This window comes from Hyla sarda, chromosome 1 (genome assembly GCF_029499605.1).
Source record: "Hyla sarda isolate aHylSar1 chromosome 1, aHylSar1.hap1, whole genome shotgun sequence".
In the NCBI taxonomy this organism is placed as follows: Eukaryota; Metazoa; Chordata; class Amphibia; order Anura; family Hylidae; genus Hyla; species Hyla sarda.
Window position 1 is genome coordinate 591853777 of NC_079189.1, and position 16752 is coordinate 591870528.

The following is a 16752-nucleotide window of genomic DNA, read 5'->3' on the forward strand; positions in this document are numbered from 1 at the left end:
CAATGTCAGATTAAAAAGCTTTTTACATGTGCTACATATTGGCAAAACATTAAAGGGGGTACTCCGGTGCTCCAGTGTTCTGAACAGCTAAAGGCTGTGATCGTGACGTCGCGGCCACGCCCCTTACATTCATGTCTATGGGAGGGGGCGTGTGTCAGTCAACACGCCCCCTCCCATAGACATTCATTAAAGGGGTGTGGTGTGACGTCCTGACCACTACCGCAGGAACCCAGTGTTTGTTTAGAACACCGGGTGCTGCGGAAGATCATGGGACAGGACAGCTGTGTTCAGACATCTTATGCCCTATCATTTGGATAGGGGATAAGATGACTAGCAGCGGAGTACCCCTTTAACTTTTCTAATATACTTCGTAAGAAAATGTTATTTCCTTTTTACAGAAATCATGGCTTTATCCAAGCTGAAGCACGGGCATAGACAAAGTCCAGTAAGTGAGGGTGGGTTAGCACTCCTCTGTGCTCTCCCCTGCTTGATAGGACAGGAGAGAGGACAAAGGAGTGCTATCAGACAGGAGAGAGGACAGAGGAGTGCTATCAGACAGGAGAGAGCACAGAGGAGTGCTATCAGACAGGAGAGAGGACAGAGGAGTGCTATCAGACAGGAGAGAGCACATAGGAGTGCTATCAGACAGGAGAGAGGACAGAGGAGTCCTATCAGACAGGAGAGATCACAGAGATATAAGATCCCCAGGTGCAGCGATTAGACTCCACCCCCTCAAAGCCAGAGGATTCATGGGAAATGTAGGCAGCATTAGTAAATCATGGCAGTGATGGAATTGCAATCAGTAATGGCTGCAAATCCATGCCTGCTCCATCAGCTAAACCAGGTAAGCAAAAAGCATACACAAGAACCTCTAATAATAGCCTATGATGGACTATACAAGCAAAAAAATAATAATAATCTATATAAATATATATTGAGTGCTTTTTTTAATGCAGTCTTCTGCACGTCCAGTGGAGATTTGGTCTATGGGCTAAGATTTAAACATAGGATTGTTAATGAGAAAACAGGATTTTTGGGGATTTTATTTTTTTTTTTGTCCAATTCATAATATACAAGCATAGACCCTCAGCAAGAAATGGGCAGCACTCACCAACTCTGGGCAGTAATATTCTTATTTTATTATGGTGCAAAAGACATGTACAACATCTACTAACCAGTCTGTGATCCCCTATAGCTGGAGTCTTGAGGGCACCAGGTCCCCGCTGCTCAGCACTTCCTGCTCTCCTGCCACAAGCAAATGCTTGCTCAACCAACCAATGGGTTGAATGGGCAAAGAGTTGTGCATATACATCCTTGTGCTGGGAGGAGACCAGGAAGTGCTGAGCAGTGTGGACTGGGTTATGTTCATACAAAAGCCAAGGCAGCTATATAATTAGATGCAGAGGCAATGCTTGTATATTAATAATTGTAGAAAGAGAATTCTCAGAAACAAATCTCTGTATAAATGGTAACAAGCAGGCTAATAACAGAACATAAGCTCTGCCAATCCCATTGTGTTTTATGACGGACTGCTCCATAGGTTCAAGTGCATTCCCTGCCTTTCTAGGTCACTATGGAGTCTGTAGATTTATTTATACATACATCATCATCATCTTCGTTATCCTCTTCATCATCCTCATCATCATCCTCATCACTGTCTTTGTAGTTGGGAGGAAGTGGGGGGCCAATCATTTCATCATCTGGAGCTTGAGTACTGCTGCCCGGTGCTGGGGGGCCAATGAATTCATCGTCCGAGCTGTCATCAGTGTCACTGCGTCCAAAGAGACAAGAGAATTGTGTAGAAGACGCTATTTCTATTCTCAGTTCATTTTTTCGATTCTAAGGGAGCGTTCACACTGAGTAATTCAAGAGGAATTTACTCGAGTAATTCCTCTTGAATTCTCAGCTCGAAATTAATGCACATCTCCTCTGCCCATTGACTTTAATGTTTTTTCTGCCGTCCTGGTCACACTGCGGAAATTCTGCTATTCCGATGCGGAATTACTTTCCGCTTGAAGAAAGAACATGTTCATTCTTCAAGCGGAATCCGCTAGCAGAAATCAATAGAAGTCAATGGTGAAAAGAAATTTTGCCCGACATAATTTTCGCATGGAATTCGCGCGGAAATTGCAGAAAAACCCTTCACTTCTTTCTCCCCCATTTCCCTGCGCAATTTCGTGCAAATTTCATGCAAATGGAAAATTATTTTTTCAGCACGTAAATTTTTCAGCGTGAATTCCTCTTGATTTACTCAGTGTGAACGCAGACTTACACTGAAAAAGGAGGGGGGGGGGGGGGGAGGGGAACAAAAAAAATTTGATCAAAAAGTGCGCTAAGAGCCTCAATTTCTTGACCAAGAGTGCTGCTGCAACCTTCTTTTTTGTATACTATTGTACACTGAAGTTAAAGGGGTACTCCGCTGCCATAGCGTTCGGAACATTTTGTTCTGAATGCTTGGAGCGGGTGGCGGCGGTCGTGACGTCACTTCCACGTCCCTCGTGATGTCACGCCACGCCTCCTCAATGCAAGTCTATGGGAGGGGGCGTGGCTACAGCCACGCCCCCTCCCATAGACTTGCATTGAGGGGCGTGCCACTGACGATCCCACCCCGCTGCCCGCACCCAGCATTCTAAACAGCTGCGGGACCCCTGCACAGACATCTTATCCCCTATCCTTTGGACAGGAGATAAGAAGTCTAGGGGCGGAGTACTCCTTTAGCTGGGAAATTGCACCAATATCTGGATGTGCAAATACAGTGCAGATCAGTAAAAATCAAGACAGCAGTCAAGTATCTTGTAAAGGACAAAAAAGAAGGACAGGTGGAAAAAAGAAGGCATGCAGCAAGGCCCTAATATTGTAGACCAAGTCCTAAACTTTATAAGGCTTAATTTTATTAGAATATCAAGTATGGTATAATGGTATACAGATGTAAAAAGAGCAGGACACAGAGTTATATGGGTGGTGGCGGGCAGAGATTGGAGGAGGACTGGAATAAGGGAAGTGCACAAATCCCTAAAAAGACGGTATGTGCATAGTGTGCACCAGAAACTAGACTTCTAGGCAACAAACTCTGCAGAAACAAATTGTGGCAGAAAATAATGTCTTTATGGCTTTCTGCGCCAGATGGAGAAGACTGGATAACCTGTAGTCACTGGATGTTACTGCGCTGTAATCTTTTTGGCGTGTGTCCGTGCACATCTGCATTCAGGGTTTCCCTCACAAACGCTGTTCATGACAAAAACAGAGCTGGATGGTCCAATGCACAACGGAAAACCAACGGATCCCAGTGACTTTAATGGAGTCCGTCTGGTGCCCAGTTATTAGCAGGATTACCGCTTGCATTTTTTCCCCACTAATCTCTTGCTATTTGAATGGATTCTGTAAATGGAGCTCTGATGTGAATTTAGCCTTATAAGGTGTGCACAGCATGTGCAGAGCTGGTATCTAACACCTTATGGTCACTGTACGGGGGAATATTGGTCTTAGCATAGTGGGTACATTGACGTGGTCTGAAATGGCAGGCGATCCTCAACCCCAAGTGCAGTTGTGCACCAACGCTGGGGTGGAGGTCCTGAATTTGTGGACCACAATATAGGTTCACTACTGTGGTAGATGTAAACAATGACATTAACTAACCCACAAAACTGATGTAAAATTGAGACATTAGCCAGTATATCCTTATATGAAGGACATACCTGAGCCCGCACACCAACGCCAAGGTTTCTCAAGTTTTATGGGTTTTATGTAGTAGTAGAAGGGTGGTATTACTGAATTAATATGGATGGGCAGTCGTAGAATGGTCAGTGTGGTGTTGTTATTTGGGTTTTCTATAGTTGTATCATTGTTAAATCTGTTTAATTTTCTGGTGCCAGAAAATTAAAACAGATTTATAAATTAGATAGTAGAAAGAAGAAAACAGTCGGTAACTCACCACGCTGGTTCACATGAGATCCTTCTTTATTGCGGCATACTCACAAATATATGCAGGGGAGAGACAGACAAGACGGGGGGGTACAACAGGTAGGCAACGGAACCGTTTCACACGGTGAACGTGCTTCTTCGGGCCTCAGTTGCAAAATGTGACACAAGATCATTAAATACAGGTAACCAAACAGTTCAACCTATCCAAGATGACTACGTGTGTGATGATGACATAGGGGGTGGCAACCAAAAAATGGTACTGACCTACCTAGATCATGTGAGTTAAAAAACGAGTAAGTGCAAAAATTAAAAACAAGGGGCCAAATCGACCTTATCGTTAAGGCCCAAAGGGCCACATGCATCCGTTTTTAATATCCAGTAAGTTTCTCTTTGTAAGAGAAACTTATCTAAGGAGATACCTGGTTTCGGCTCCACCTTTTCCAGCCCGGCAAATGTCAGTACGTCAGGATTTGTACCGTGGGATTTGACAACATGATTAATAAGGCGGGGAGCTCCATTGCGGGTACGTAACAAATACATATGTTCTCTGATGCGATTAAATAGTTGCCTAATCGTTTTATCGATATAAAAATATCCACACGGAAAAAAAAATGACATACACGACAAACTTAGATCTACAAGTGATCAATGAATTCACCATATGCAAGTGGCCGCCCAACCGCATACTTTTTTGTCTTGTATTATATTTGCAAAAATTGCAACTATTACAGGGATAATTCCCTATTGGGGTTCCACTTTTAAGCCAAGATTCTACCTTTTTCTTTTTTTGCTTCTTTTTCACAGTGTTACCTGATGTTATATTTTTCTTATAGGTTATTAAAAGCTTTCTAGTTGTGATTGTATTCAAAGTTTCATCATTCTCAATAATAAACCAATTGCGCCTGACTGCTTGGTCTATGATGTTATTAATGGGGGAGTTCTTAAATACAAATACAAACCGTTTATCATTATCAGTATTTTGGATTGTTGACTTGCGGTTTTTGTATTACAAAAGGTCTGCTCTCTTACACTTGTCTGCACGTAATCTGGCAGACAGTGTTAGTTCCTCGGGATACTGTCTTTCCCATAAACGATTTTGCAGTTCGTCCGCCTGTAACCTATAAGTCTCTTCAGACATATTATTTCTTCTTAGGCGAACTAACTGTCCGTACGGGATTCCTTTTTTCACGGCTTCCGGATGGGAGCTGGTAAAGTGCAGGAGAGTGTTTTTAGCAACTGGCTTACGATACCCTTCGCTCACTAATCATCTTGGATAGGTTGAACTGTTTGGTTACCTGTATTTAATGATCTGGTGTCACATTTTGCAACTGAGGCCCGAAGAAGCACGTCCACCGTGTGAAACGGTTCCATTGCCTACCTGTTGTACCCCCCGTCTTGTCTGTCTCTCCCATGCATTTATTTGTGAGTATGCCGCAATAAAGAAGGATCTCACGTGAATCAGCGTGGTGGGTTGTCGACTGTTTTCTTCTTTCTACTATCAAGTTTCATTGAACTTTGCATATAGTCTGAGCACCACCCGAGTTCGTCTAGCAGAAACCGCGATCCCCGTGTCCTTTTTGTAGCCCGTGAACAGATACAGTAGTGCCGAGTTCACTTCTTGCTTCTTTGTTAGATTTATAAATTACTTCTATTAAAAAAATCTTAATTCTTCCAGTACTTATTAGCTATTAGCTTATTACTAATCCTATTTGACCCGCGAGCACTGTTCTGCCCACCCCAATTAATTAGTAGCCCAGCCCAGCGCTGTCCCCTTCAGGGTACTACTCACATGTCACCCGCATGCGCTACCCTCCTCGTCCTGTTTGTTGCGGCCGCCAGTTGCGGCTGACACACTATACCAGTGGTCTCCAACCTGCGGACCTCCCGATGTTGCAAAACTGGATTGCAACATCTGGAGGTCCGCAGGTTGGAGACCACTGCTCTATACTGTGCAGTATCCCTATGCCCGGGCTGCAAAAAATAAACAAAATAAACTTTAACTCACCTCCCGTTTGTCCGGTACCGGCCTCACTTGTTTCCTGGGGACGGGAACGTCGGACAGCCGTCAGCCTATCACCGGCCGCAGTGATGTTCCACCTCGGCCGGTGATAGGCTGAGCCCACTGTCATGTAAGAAGCCGGCTTCTTACATGACAGTGGGCTCAGCTTATCATCGGCCGAGACGGAACATCACTGCGGCCGGTGATAGGCTGACGGCTGTCAGACGTTCCCTTCCCCAGTGTAAGGCCGACGTAGGTGCGTTAAAGTTTATTTTGTTTACCTTTTGCAGCCCGGGCATAGGGATACCGCACAGTATAGAGTATCAGCACCGGCAGCCACAACAAACAGGACAAGGAGAGCAGCGCATGCGGGTGATATGTGAGTATTTACCCCGATAGGGATGTGGACTGATAATTAATATGGGGGAGACTAGGAAATACCGTTATATACCGTGGAACCGCCAAAAGTTCAAAAAATACTGTGATACACAAATTTGGTCATACCGCCCAGCCCTAGCTGGGTGCAGTATGGAGATCGCGGGGGTCCCCAGCAGCAGGACCCCCTCGATCAGCCATCTTATCCCCTATCCTTAGGATAGGGGATAAGAGTGCACCTTTAATGACAGCCAAGCCCACAAGTTGCAGCTAGATCGACATGCCATCTAACCTATTGTACATGGCTGAACAGTACATACCTGGAGCTGGACTGTCTCTCCTTTTTCATCCCAGAGCCAGATGCCCCAGTCCTGGACACTGGACTTGTCTGTGATTTTTCTTCGGCTTCTTTTGCTTCTGTTTGGACACAAAAATTATACATAAATTATATGATCAAACATGAAAGGAGTTTATACAGGAAAACACGACGCAAGACAAAAGCTTGCTATACAGATAAGGGTTATACTGGTCATAGGACTGGGACAATACTTCCAAGTCCGAAACTATACAACCCATTCAGACATTTGTTGTATACGTATGTCAGATGTCAGGAAAGGGTTAAAAAAAAAATGATCACATATTTATAAAAGACCTTTGATATGTCCCAGAAAATCAGCCAGGTCCTTTATTCCTCACTGTCCTGTGACTGGCTGTAAGAAAACTGGCTGCAGCAGGAGCCTCCCCCCACTCAGTCCTTTCTGAAGATCAAGTCCCGCTCACTGACTAAGCCCCACATGCCAGATTATCTCCAGCAAAAAAAAAAAATAAATAAATAAATAAATAAAATAAATAAAATAAATAAATATATATATATATATATAAAGATTTCTGCATGACTGTTTCAGGAAGACGCCGAAAAGTTGGCAGACTGACACTGGCAAACATTCATGTGACTTTCATTCCATTGTTTAGTGCTTCACTTACCGAGTGTTTTCCTGCTCCTTTCTATGGCTGTCCTACGAGTTTGCTCAAACATGGCCTCCAGGTCGAACGTCCGCGCTTTCTTGCCTGAGAGTTATAATACGGAGTTAGATAAGAAGAGATCACAACAGGGAGTGTTTAAGTTTATAACAAAGAAATGCTCAGGTTATCTGCTGAGAACCACAGGATATTTGTGCATTTAGACATGTGACCTTCATTGATTGCTATCCTCTAATTTTTGTGATTTCTATCCTAATTTTTTGTTTTACTTTGTCAGATATCTGCCTCATCCACTCAAATAATGCTGCTAGGAGGCCTTCTTAGAGTGGCAATAAGGGTTTGAGCAGAAGATCCAAAGAATTCACAATACAGAGATATAGAGAGAAAGTATACTCCAAAAGTAGTCTTAATACAGTGAGAGTATATTAAAAGGAGTATTACAGGAAAATTCTCTTTTTTTTTTTTTATATATATCAACTGGCTCCAGAAAGTTAAACAGATTTGTAAATTACTTCTATTAAAAAATCTTAATCCTTTCAATAATTATCAACTGCTGAAGTGGAGTTGTTCTTTTCTGTCTGGCAACAGTGCTCTCTGCTGACATCTCTGCTTGTCTCGGGAACTGCACAGAGCAGAAGAGGTTTGCTATGGGGATTTTCTTCTACTCTGGACACGTGTCATCAGAGAGCACTTAGACAGAAAAGAACAACCCAACTTCAGCAGCTCATAAGTACTGAAAGGGTTAAGATTTTTTTTAATAGAAGTAATTTACAAATCTGTTTAACTTTCTGGAGCCAGTTGATTTATAAAAAAAATAAATAACAAAAAAAGTTTTTCCCTGGATAACCCCTTTAAGTGGATCTCTTCTGTATACCGTAATATATACCTGTGAAGTAATTATTACTGAATAGACCACTCGTTCTATGCTGTGATTTTAAACACACAGGGGGAGATTTATCAAAACCTGTCCAGAGGAAAAGTTGTCAAGTTGCCCATAGCAACCAATCAGATCGCGTCTTTCATTTTGAAAAGGCCTCTGAAAATGAAAGAAGGGATCTGATTGGTTGCTATGGGCAACTCAGCAACTTTTCCACTGGACAGGTTTTGATAAATCTCCCCCACAGTTTCTGTATTTTTTTTCCACACGTGGATTTAGATATTTTATAGGAGTATAATGTCTCCGCTGTCTCGTGGACACAGCTTCACATCAAGTTTATACCGAATCTCAAGGAAAGACACGCTGGTTTGCTTAACTGATGTAATCTTTACTGAGATATAATGAAAGTGCGGTAAAACTGTAAAACAAACATATGAAAGACAAATATAAGCATGGCTATTCAAGTGCCTTACATTATGCATAGCTAATACATAGATAGGGTCTAACATGTGCTCACTTACTACACACTGAAAACACATTATCTATCTACAAATGCCTAGCATCTCTCTACACAGGCTAACTAACAATTCCGTACTCACAGGCTTTGGTATTTATCAGATTTGCAGTCTGTATTAGCTTTAAGAAGTCCTGTGGATCTGGTCACTGTGGTGGCTGGAGCTGGAATGAATGAGACATGCCGGAGCTAGTCCTATGCTTTAGAGAGAAGGCCCGCCTCTAGGCTTCAAGAAAATGGAGGGTCTTAAAGGAACAGACCCTGCTGAGTGCCAAGCATGTAAAATACATTGCGAAGGCAGCACACTCCCCACCTGGCATACTTTTTGTTATGCCACTAACCCTTGGACAGAAGTAAAACTACTTCAGAAATTGGCCTTGCATACACTTTGGGAATGCCCTGTCTAACAATCCTAACTTCAACCTTTCTAACTCTAGCATCACTACTAGGATCAGTCCCCACAATGAGTCCAATAGGCCACTCGTTCCTGTGGGCCTGAGAGTCTTTCAGTAGGACAAAGTCTCCAACTTGTAAATTGGGCTTGTCATCTTGCCATTTCTTGCGTGGCTGGAGTGTCACCAGGTATTCCTGTCTCCATCTCTTCCAGAAAATGTCCGCAAGACTTTGAACTTGTTTCCATTGCTTGGTGTACAAGTCCTTGAGGTCAAAGTCTCCTGTGGGGGCTGTCACTGGTTCCATCTTCTGAGTCAACAGCATTGCAGGTGTCAAGACTGCCGGCATCTCCGGATCTGTGGACACTGGAACCAAAGGTCTGGCGTTCATAATGGCCATGACTTCAGCCATTAGCGTAGTCAAAGCTTCATGTGTGAGGCGAGTAGACCCAACCTTCAGGAGCATGGCATCCAGAATGCGACGAGCTACTCCTATCATCCTCTCCCAGGCTCCTCCCATATGCGATGCGTGTGGAGGATTAAAAGTCCAAGTGCATCCTTGGTTTTGAAGATAGGAACCTGTTTCAGAGTCTGTAGAAATGATCTTCAACTCTTTGCAAGCCCCAATAAAGTTTGTGCCACGGTCTGAACGAATCAATTTTGCTGGTCCTCGGATAGAGAAGAATCTTCTCAAGGCATTGATGAAACTTGAAGTGGATAAAGATTCAATCACTTCAATGTGAACTGCTCTGGTACTCAGGCAGGAGAACAGAACAGCCCAACGTTTACTCTCGGCACTGCCTCCTCTGGTCTTGCGAGAAGAGATGTTCCAAGGGCCAAAAACGTCTAGACCTACGTGAGTGAATGGAGGATCTGAAGAAAGTCTGTCCGCAGGTAAGTTTGACATCTTCTGAACTTCAAGTTTCCCTCTAATCTTCTTGCAGGTCACGCATTTGCTGATCACACTGGAGACTAGTCTCTTACCTCCTATGATCCACAACCCTGCTGACCGTACCGCTCCTTCAGTGAAGTGTCGACCTTGATGTGCGACTTGCTCGTGATAATGTCTCACCAGAAGAAGAGCGATGTGATGATTTTTGGGTATGATGAAGGGATGTCTCTCTTGGATAGTTGTATCTGCTGCCGACAAGCGACCTCCAATTCTTAACACTCCATCTTCGTCGAGGATAGGGTTCAACTTCTTTAGCGTATTGTGTCGAGAAATCTCTTCCTTTTTCATAAGGCTTTGGATTTCTTCTTTAAAGACTTCCTGCTGGATGCATCTGATGATCGTGACCTTGGCTTGTTCAAGGTGGTCATTGCTATGCTGATCAGTATTGGTAGCTCTGCAGGAGGATCTGGCTAGACAGATAAGTTTTCCGATTGCACGGGTCAGCGACTTCCAGCTGGAAAACCTTTCAAATCTATGAGCGCCCAGACTGTCTCTTGTAACTATAGTCCTACAAACTGTCACTTGAGGTCTTACCTCTTTGTCTTGATCTGGTTCTATGAGCTGAAAGGTCTCTACCTGAGTATTTTCTTTGGTTTCTGGTTTACGAAGAAAGGATGGACCTACAAACCAGTTAGTTTGCTTGAGCGCAGCGGCTGGCACTAGTCTTGTCCCATGATCAGCGGGGTTCTTGTCAGTGCTGATGTAATGCCACTGTTCTGGACTTGTAGACTTTCTGATACGTGTCACTCTGTTGGCCACGTATGTATAAAATCTTCTTGAAGCATTGTGAATATATCCTAACACAATCTTGCTGTCTGTATAAAAGTTCATTGCATGGATCTCGATGTCCAGTTCTGTTGTAATCATGTCTGCCATTTCTACAGCTAAGACAGCAGCACAAAGTTCTAGACGTGGGACAGTGTGAGCCGGTCTGGGAGCCAGCTTAGATTTTCCCATGAGGAACCCGACATGGCTTTGTCCCTCAGTGTCTATTACCCTAAGGTAGGCGACAGATGCGATAGCCATAGTGGAGGCGTCAGAGAATATGCATATTTCTCTTCTCTTTGTAGCAGACAAGGAAACAGATACGTATGGTCTAGGGATGTTGAGTTGTTCAAGCTCTAACAATGAGTCTTTCCACAACTTCCACTGCATTTCCTTCTCTTCAGGTAGAGGTATGTCCCAGTCACTTTGTTCTTGCTCAGTAGTGATCTGTCTCAAAAGAGCTTTACCTTGCATGATGATGGGTGCTACGAACCCCAGGGGGTCGTAAAGACTGTTGACTGTAGATAGGACACCTCTTTTTGTGAATGGCTTCTCTTCTCTGGAGACCCTGAAGGTGAAACTGTCAGTCTTCAGGTCCCAACTAATCCCAAGACTTCTTTGCAAGGGTGGTGATTCTGTTCCTAGATCCAAGTCTTTGAGGTCTTTAGCACGGTCTTCCATTGGAAATGCTTCCATGACTCTGTTGCTGTTGGAAGCTACCTTGTTCAGTCTTATGTTGGATTCTGCCAACATTTCTCTTGTACTTTTCAGGACGTTGATAGCTTCTTCGTTGCTGGAGAAAGAAGCAAGTCCATCATCTACGTAGAAGTTCTTCATGACGAACTGTGTGGCTTCTTGACCATGTCTTTCACCTTGCTGTGCTGCTCGTCTCAGGTTGTAGATAGCTACAGCTGGAGAAGGACTGTTTCCAAACACATGTACCTTCATCCTGTACTCTGTGATTTCTTTGTTAAAGTCATTGTCTGCATACCACAGGAACCTTAAGTAGTCTCTGTGATCTTCACGAACAAGGAAACAGTAGAACATCTGTTGTACGTCTGCTGTCACTGCTACGAGTTCTTTTCTGAACCTGATGAGTACTCCAAGGAGTGTGTTGTTCAGGTCAGGTCCGCTGAGAAGGACATCATTTAGTGAGATGCCTTGGTGTTTCGCACTAGAGTCAAATACTACGCGTATCTGGCCTGGTTTCTGAGGATGGTACACCCCAAATATTGGTAAGTACCAGTGTTCTTGGTTCTCTTGTAGTGGTGGTGCCCTTTCAGCTTGATCGTTATCAAAGATCTTCTGCATGAAGGCTTGGAAGTGTTTCTTCATATTTGGCTTTCTTTGTAGCATGTGCTGCAACGAGGTGAAGCGTTTCTCTGCTTGTACCTTGTTGTCAGGAAGGCGATGGCGTGGTGACCGGAAGGGTAGAGGGGCTACCCAGCTGCCTGATTTGTCTCTGAAGACTTCCCTGTCCATAATCTCAAGGAAGAGAGTATCTTCCACCGAGGGTGCTAGCTTGTCGTCATCTCGTGTTCTTTCAAACACCTTACAGCCCAGTTCATCTGTATCTCCAGTTGAGGCTAAGTCTTCCATGCACCTCTGGATACTCCGATGATGTGTTGGGTTTACAAGTCTCTCTTTAATGTGTAGACTGTTGGTACATGGGCAAAGACAAGATGTACGACCATTCTGTAACAGATGTGTTCTGTAGACATTTACCTTTTCTGGTTTGTGGAGTCCGTCTAGACATACTTCTCCAACGATGACCCATCCGAGATCAAGGCGTTGTGCAAATGGTGCATTGTGTGGCCCATTGTACTGTTCTCTGACTTTGTGCAGTCTGAGGATATCTCTCCCAAGTAGAAGGATGATTGCAGCATCTGGATCTAGTGCTGGTATCTGGTCTGCTATTCGCACCAGATGGGGGTGATGACGAGCAACTTCAGGTGTGGGGATCTCTGACCTGTCGTCTGGTATCTCATCACATTCTATGAGGGTAGGAAGAGTCACCTTTGTCTTTCCATCTAATGACTCAATGATGTAGTTGTTTGCTCTTCTCCCTGTTGTCTCTACAACTCCAGAACAAGTCTTCAGGGTGTATGGAGTTGGACTTCCTTTGTCACCGAAGAGGTCAAAGAACTCTGTTTTTGCCAGAGATCTGTTACTCTGTTCATCCAAGACTGTGTACATCTTGATTGCTTTTTCTCTGAAGCCTGCAGGATACACCTTGACTAAGCATATCTTGGAACATGATCTGGGGCGGCCCTGCTCTGTACAGATCTCAGTACACTTTGAGGTTACTGCTGGCGTTGTACTCTCGCCTTGCTCCCCACCATGATCTTCTTGAGTTGCTGGAACTTCTTGTTTCCATGGTGGTGGTCCTGGGTGCAGTGCTGACAGGTGTTTGTCACTGTTGCACTCTGTGCATTTTATTGTTTTTGTACAGTCTTTTGCAAGATGCTGAATTGAAGCGCAACATCTGAAACAAATGTGATTGTCTTTAAGGTAAGCTTTGCGCTCTTCTAATGTCTTACTTCTGAAACTGCGACATTTTCTTAGTGGATGAGGCTTGTTGTGGATAAGACATATTTTGTCTGGCTCCTCAACTTTCTTACTTGTGTTGTCTTCCTGATTGACTGCAGACTCAGGCGAGACTTCTGTCTTCCGTACAGAAACTGTTGCTCTGCGTTCTTTGTAAGGCGTTGGATGTTTTTGCTCTACCTTTGGGGAGCTTGCAGTTCTCTTGTTCAGGAAAGCAAAGCTTGGATCATTGCGTGTTTCAGCTTGGTCTACGATGAATTCAGCAAGGAAGGCAAATGGTGGAAATGCGACTCGATGATCTTTCTTGTATCTTGATGCTTGAGTGACCCACCTTTCTTGCAAGTTGAAAGGAAGTTTCTCGATTATGGGATCAACTCCACGTGCTGTATCTAAGTATGAGAGACCTGGCAGATATCCACTAGACTTAGCGGCTTCTATTTCTAAGAGTAGGTCCCCAAACCCTCTCAGCTTTTGATTGTCTTTGTTTGTCATTCTTGGATAGTTTTCTATCCTCTTCAGAAGAGCATCTTCAATCACTTCAGGTGACCCATAGCAGTGTTCTAGTCTCCTCCACACCATTGCAAGTCCTGCTGCTGCGTCATGAACATGTACTGATCTGATTCTTTGGGCTTGCTCAGTGGACTCTGTTCCTAGCCATTTGACGAGCAGATCAAGCTTTTCTCTGTCTGTCAGATCTAAGTCTTGGGTACCGCTTAGGAAAGATGACTTCCAGGCCCAGTAGTTTTCTGGACGGTCATCGAATTTCATGAGACCAGCGCTCACTATCTCACGGCGCATCAGGAATCTTGCTACCTCTGTAGCTCTTGCTGCATCTGGTGAATACTTCCTGGGTGTAAACTCAGGGTATGGCTGCGGCTGGTAAGGCTGATGAGGTACTTGACTAAGTCTGCTTTGTTCTCCTCTGTTGTAAGTCTTTCTGCTATAATCCAGACTTGTATTTGCTTGAGGAGGGAGTACATCAGCATCCGTTTGCACTCTTGTCAGGTTGGCAGATTGGTCTCTGAGCATGCAACCACTTGACTTCCTACCCTGAGGTTCTAATTCAGTCTTGCAGTGTTGCATAGTATCAAAGTTGCTTATTGATGGTCTTGGTGCATAATTGAACTGCTGGTCAGTGTACATGGTTGCTTGTGACTGTATGTACTCACGGGTACGTTGGCTTGCGCTGAGGGGTGACATCTGGGTTTCTATGTCAGCGAACTGAGCTTCGGCAGCCCTTGTGAGAACTTCTGCCTCGGCTAAGGCTGCTGCAGCGTTTTTCTGCTGTTGCAGTAAGTGTAAAGATGCTTGCACTTCAGCTTGTTCTTTCATCAATTCAGCTTCCTGCTTTGCATAGGACGCCATTGCACAAGCTGCCTCTGCTTTCGCTCTTGCCTTAGTTGCTATGGCGCTAGCGGATGACAGGTTGGTGGTGCTTGAGTGTCTAGAACTATGGCGTTTAAATCTTGATGCATCGGCGCTAACCGAAGTTAGATTTGTTTGACTGGACGCTCTAGACAATGTTGTGCACCTAGATCTACTTCTTGGCAAGGTGTCTTCCTCTTTATAGGAGCATTGAGGGTTAACTGTCAGAGTGCTGTTCTCTGGGTTCTGCATCTTGATTTAGCTGGCAGCGTAGATAATGATGATGACTGGACACAGCACAGCGGTGATATAGCACGTGAGAGAATTAGTTTCACTTTCTAGTGCTTCGCGCCCTTACTCCGACACAGACTGCAGGGCACAGGATTTATGAGTCTTTTTTACTGCTGCGGACGATTCAAAGCTGATTAACTGCTTCTGATAACGTTTTAAAAGCCTTTTTACTATAATGTCTCCGCTGTCTCGTGGACACAGCTTCACATCAAGTTTATACCGAATCTCAAGGAAAGACACGCTGGTTTGCTTAACTGATGTAATCTTTACTGAGATATAATGAAAGTGCGGTAAAACTGTAAAACAAACATATGAAAGACAAATATAAGCATGGCTATTCAAGTGCCTTACATTATGCATAGCTAATACATAGATAGGGTCTAACATGTGCTCACTTACTACACACTGAAAACACATTATCTATCTACAAATGCCTAGCATCTCTCTACACAGGCTAACTAACAATTCCGTACTCACAGGCTTTGGTATTTATCAGATTTGCAGTCTGTATTAGCTTTAAGAAGTCCTGTGGATCTGGTCACTGTGGTGGCTGGAGCTGGAATGAATGAGACATGCCGGAGCTAGTCCTATGCTTTAGAGAGAAGGCCCGCCTCTAGGCTTCAAGAAAATGGAGGGTCTTAAAGGAACAGACCCTGCTGAGTGCCAAGCATGTAAAATACATTGCGAAGGCAGCACAAGGAGAAACAATAAAAGTAAAATTAGTCCCTTTGGGGAGGAAGCCTTAAGGGAAATTGTTTTTTTTTTTTTGTACTGCTGACACTGGGAGCCCCTTAGGGATTTTTGGTTAGTGTAAATAATGTGGGGTGGGGTGGCCCAGAATCTATGGCTAGGTTGGGCAGCATTAGGGTAGCTTTGCCCCTGAGACCCCTTATGAGCACTGGTCACCACTTAGCGCCACGCTATATTATGTTAAAGGCGTACTCCGCTGTTCAGCAGTTGGAACAAACTGTTCAGAATGCTGGAGCTGGCGCCAGGAGCTCGTGACGTCATAGCAACGCACCCTCATGAAGTCACACCCCGCCCCCTCAATGCAAGTCTATGGGAGGGGGCGTGACGGCCGTCACGCCCCCTCCCATAGACTTGCATTGAGGGGGCGGGGCTACGACGTCACGAGCTCCCGCCGCCGGCTCCGGCTTTCAGAACAGTTTGTTTCAAACGCTGAGCAGCGGAGTACGCCTTTAAGGACCTACTAGGAAGAGGTTGCTATGACGTATAATAACGATCTGTGTATATATATATATATATATATATATATATATATATTTGCAAGCTAAGTACCTCATAATTTCATAGTTTCATATTTTCATTTATTGCATTACAGCTGTATAGCTTTTCATGTTTCATCTATATACTCATGTTTCATCTATATCTTTGTGCTAGCAGTGTGCTGCTGTATTCTCCTGTTGCTGTATATTTAGCCCAGCAGCCTGCACCTGTAAGCCAGGTCTTTACAATAGTTTGGAATCTATAGTGCTGGCCAACTTATTCTTTGGTTTTATATAATTTTTTTTTATTTTTTTAATATATATATATATATATATATATATATATATATATATATTTTTTTTTTTTTTTTTTTAAATCTATTCATATAGATGTGCCGCCATTAGAGATGAGCGAACTTACAGTTAATTCGATTCGTCACAAACTTCTTGGCTCGGCAGTTGATGACTTTTCCTGCATAAATTAGTTCAGCTTTCAGGTGCTCCGGTGGGCTGGAAAAGGTGGATACAGTCCTAGGAGACTCTTTCC

At 43.9% G+C, this 16752-nt stretch overlaps 2 protein-coding genes across 4 annotated transcripts in view; both read right to left on the reverse strand.

Moving 5' to 3' along the window:
* WDR70 (WD repeat domain 70) overlaps positions 1-16752 on the reverse strand; it is a 292771-nt gene that overhangs the window by 271267 nt on the left and 4752 nt on the right. For all 3 annotated transcript variants that reach the window (XM_056546328.1, XM_056546336.1, XM_056546343.1), the window contains exons 3-5: positions 7280-7363; positions 6616-6712; positions 1603-1771 (exon numbers count right to left, since the gene is read on the reverse strand). In XM_056546328.1, coding sequence (XP_056402303.1) covers positions 1603-1771; positions 6616-6712; positions 7280-7363 — 350 coding nt within the window. The remainder of the gene's footprint in view (positions 1-1602; positions 1772-6615; positions 6713-7279; positions 7364-16752) is intronic.
* On the reverse strand, positions 8461-15667 carry LOC130295484 (uncharacterized). The gene is made up of 2 exons (XM_056546295.1): positions 15457-15667; positions 8461-15275 (listed from the first exon to the last, which is right to left on the reverse strand). Exon 2 carries the CDS (start codon positions 14938-14940, stop codon positions 9004-9006), a length of 5937 nt encoding a protein of 1978 aa, XP_056402270.1. The 5' UTR covers positions 14941-15275; positions 15457-15667; the 3' UTR covers positions 8461-9003.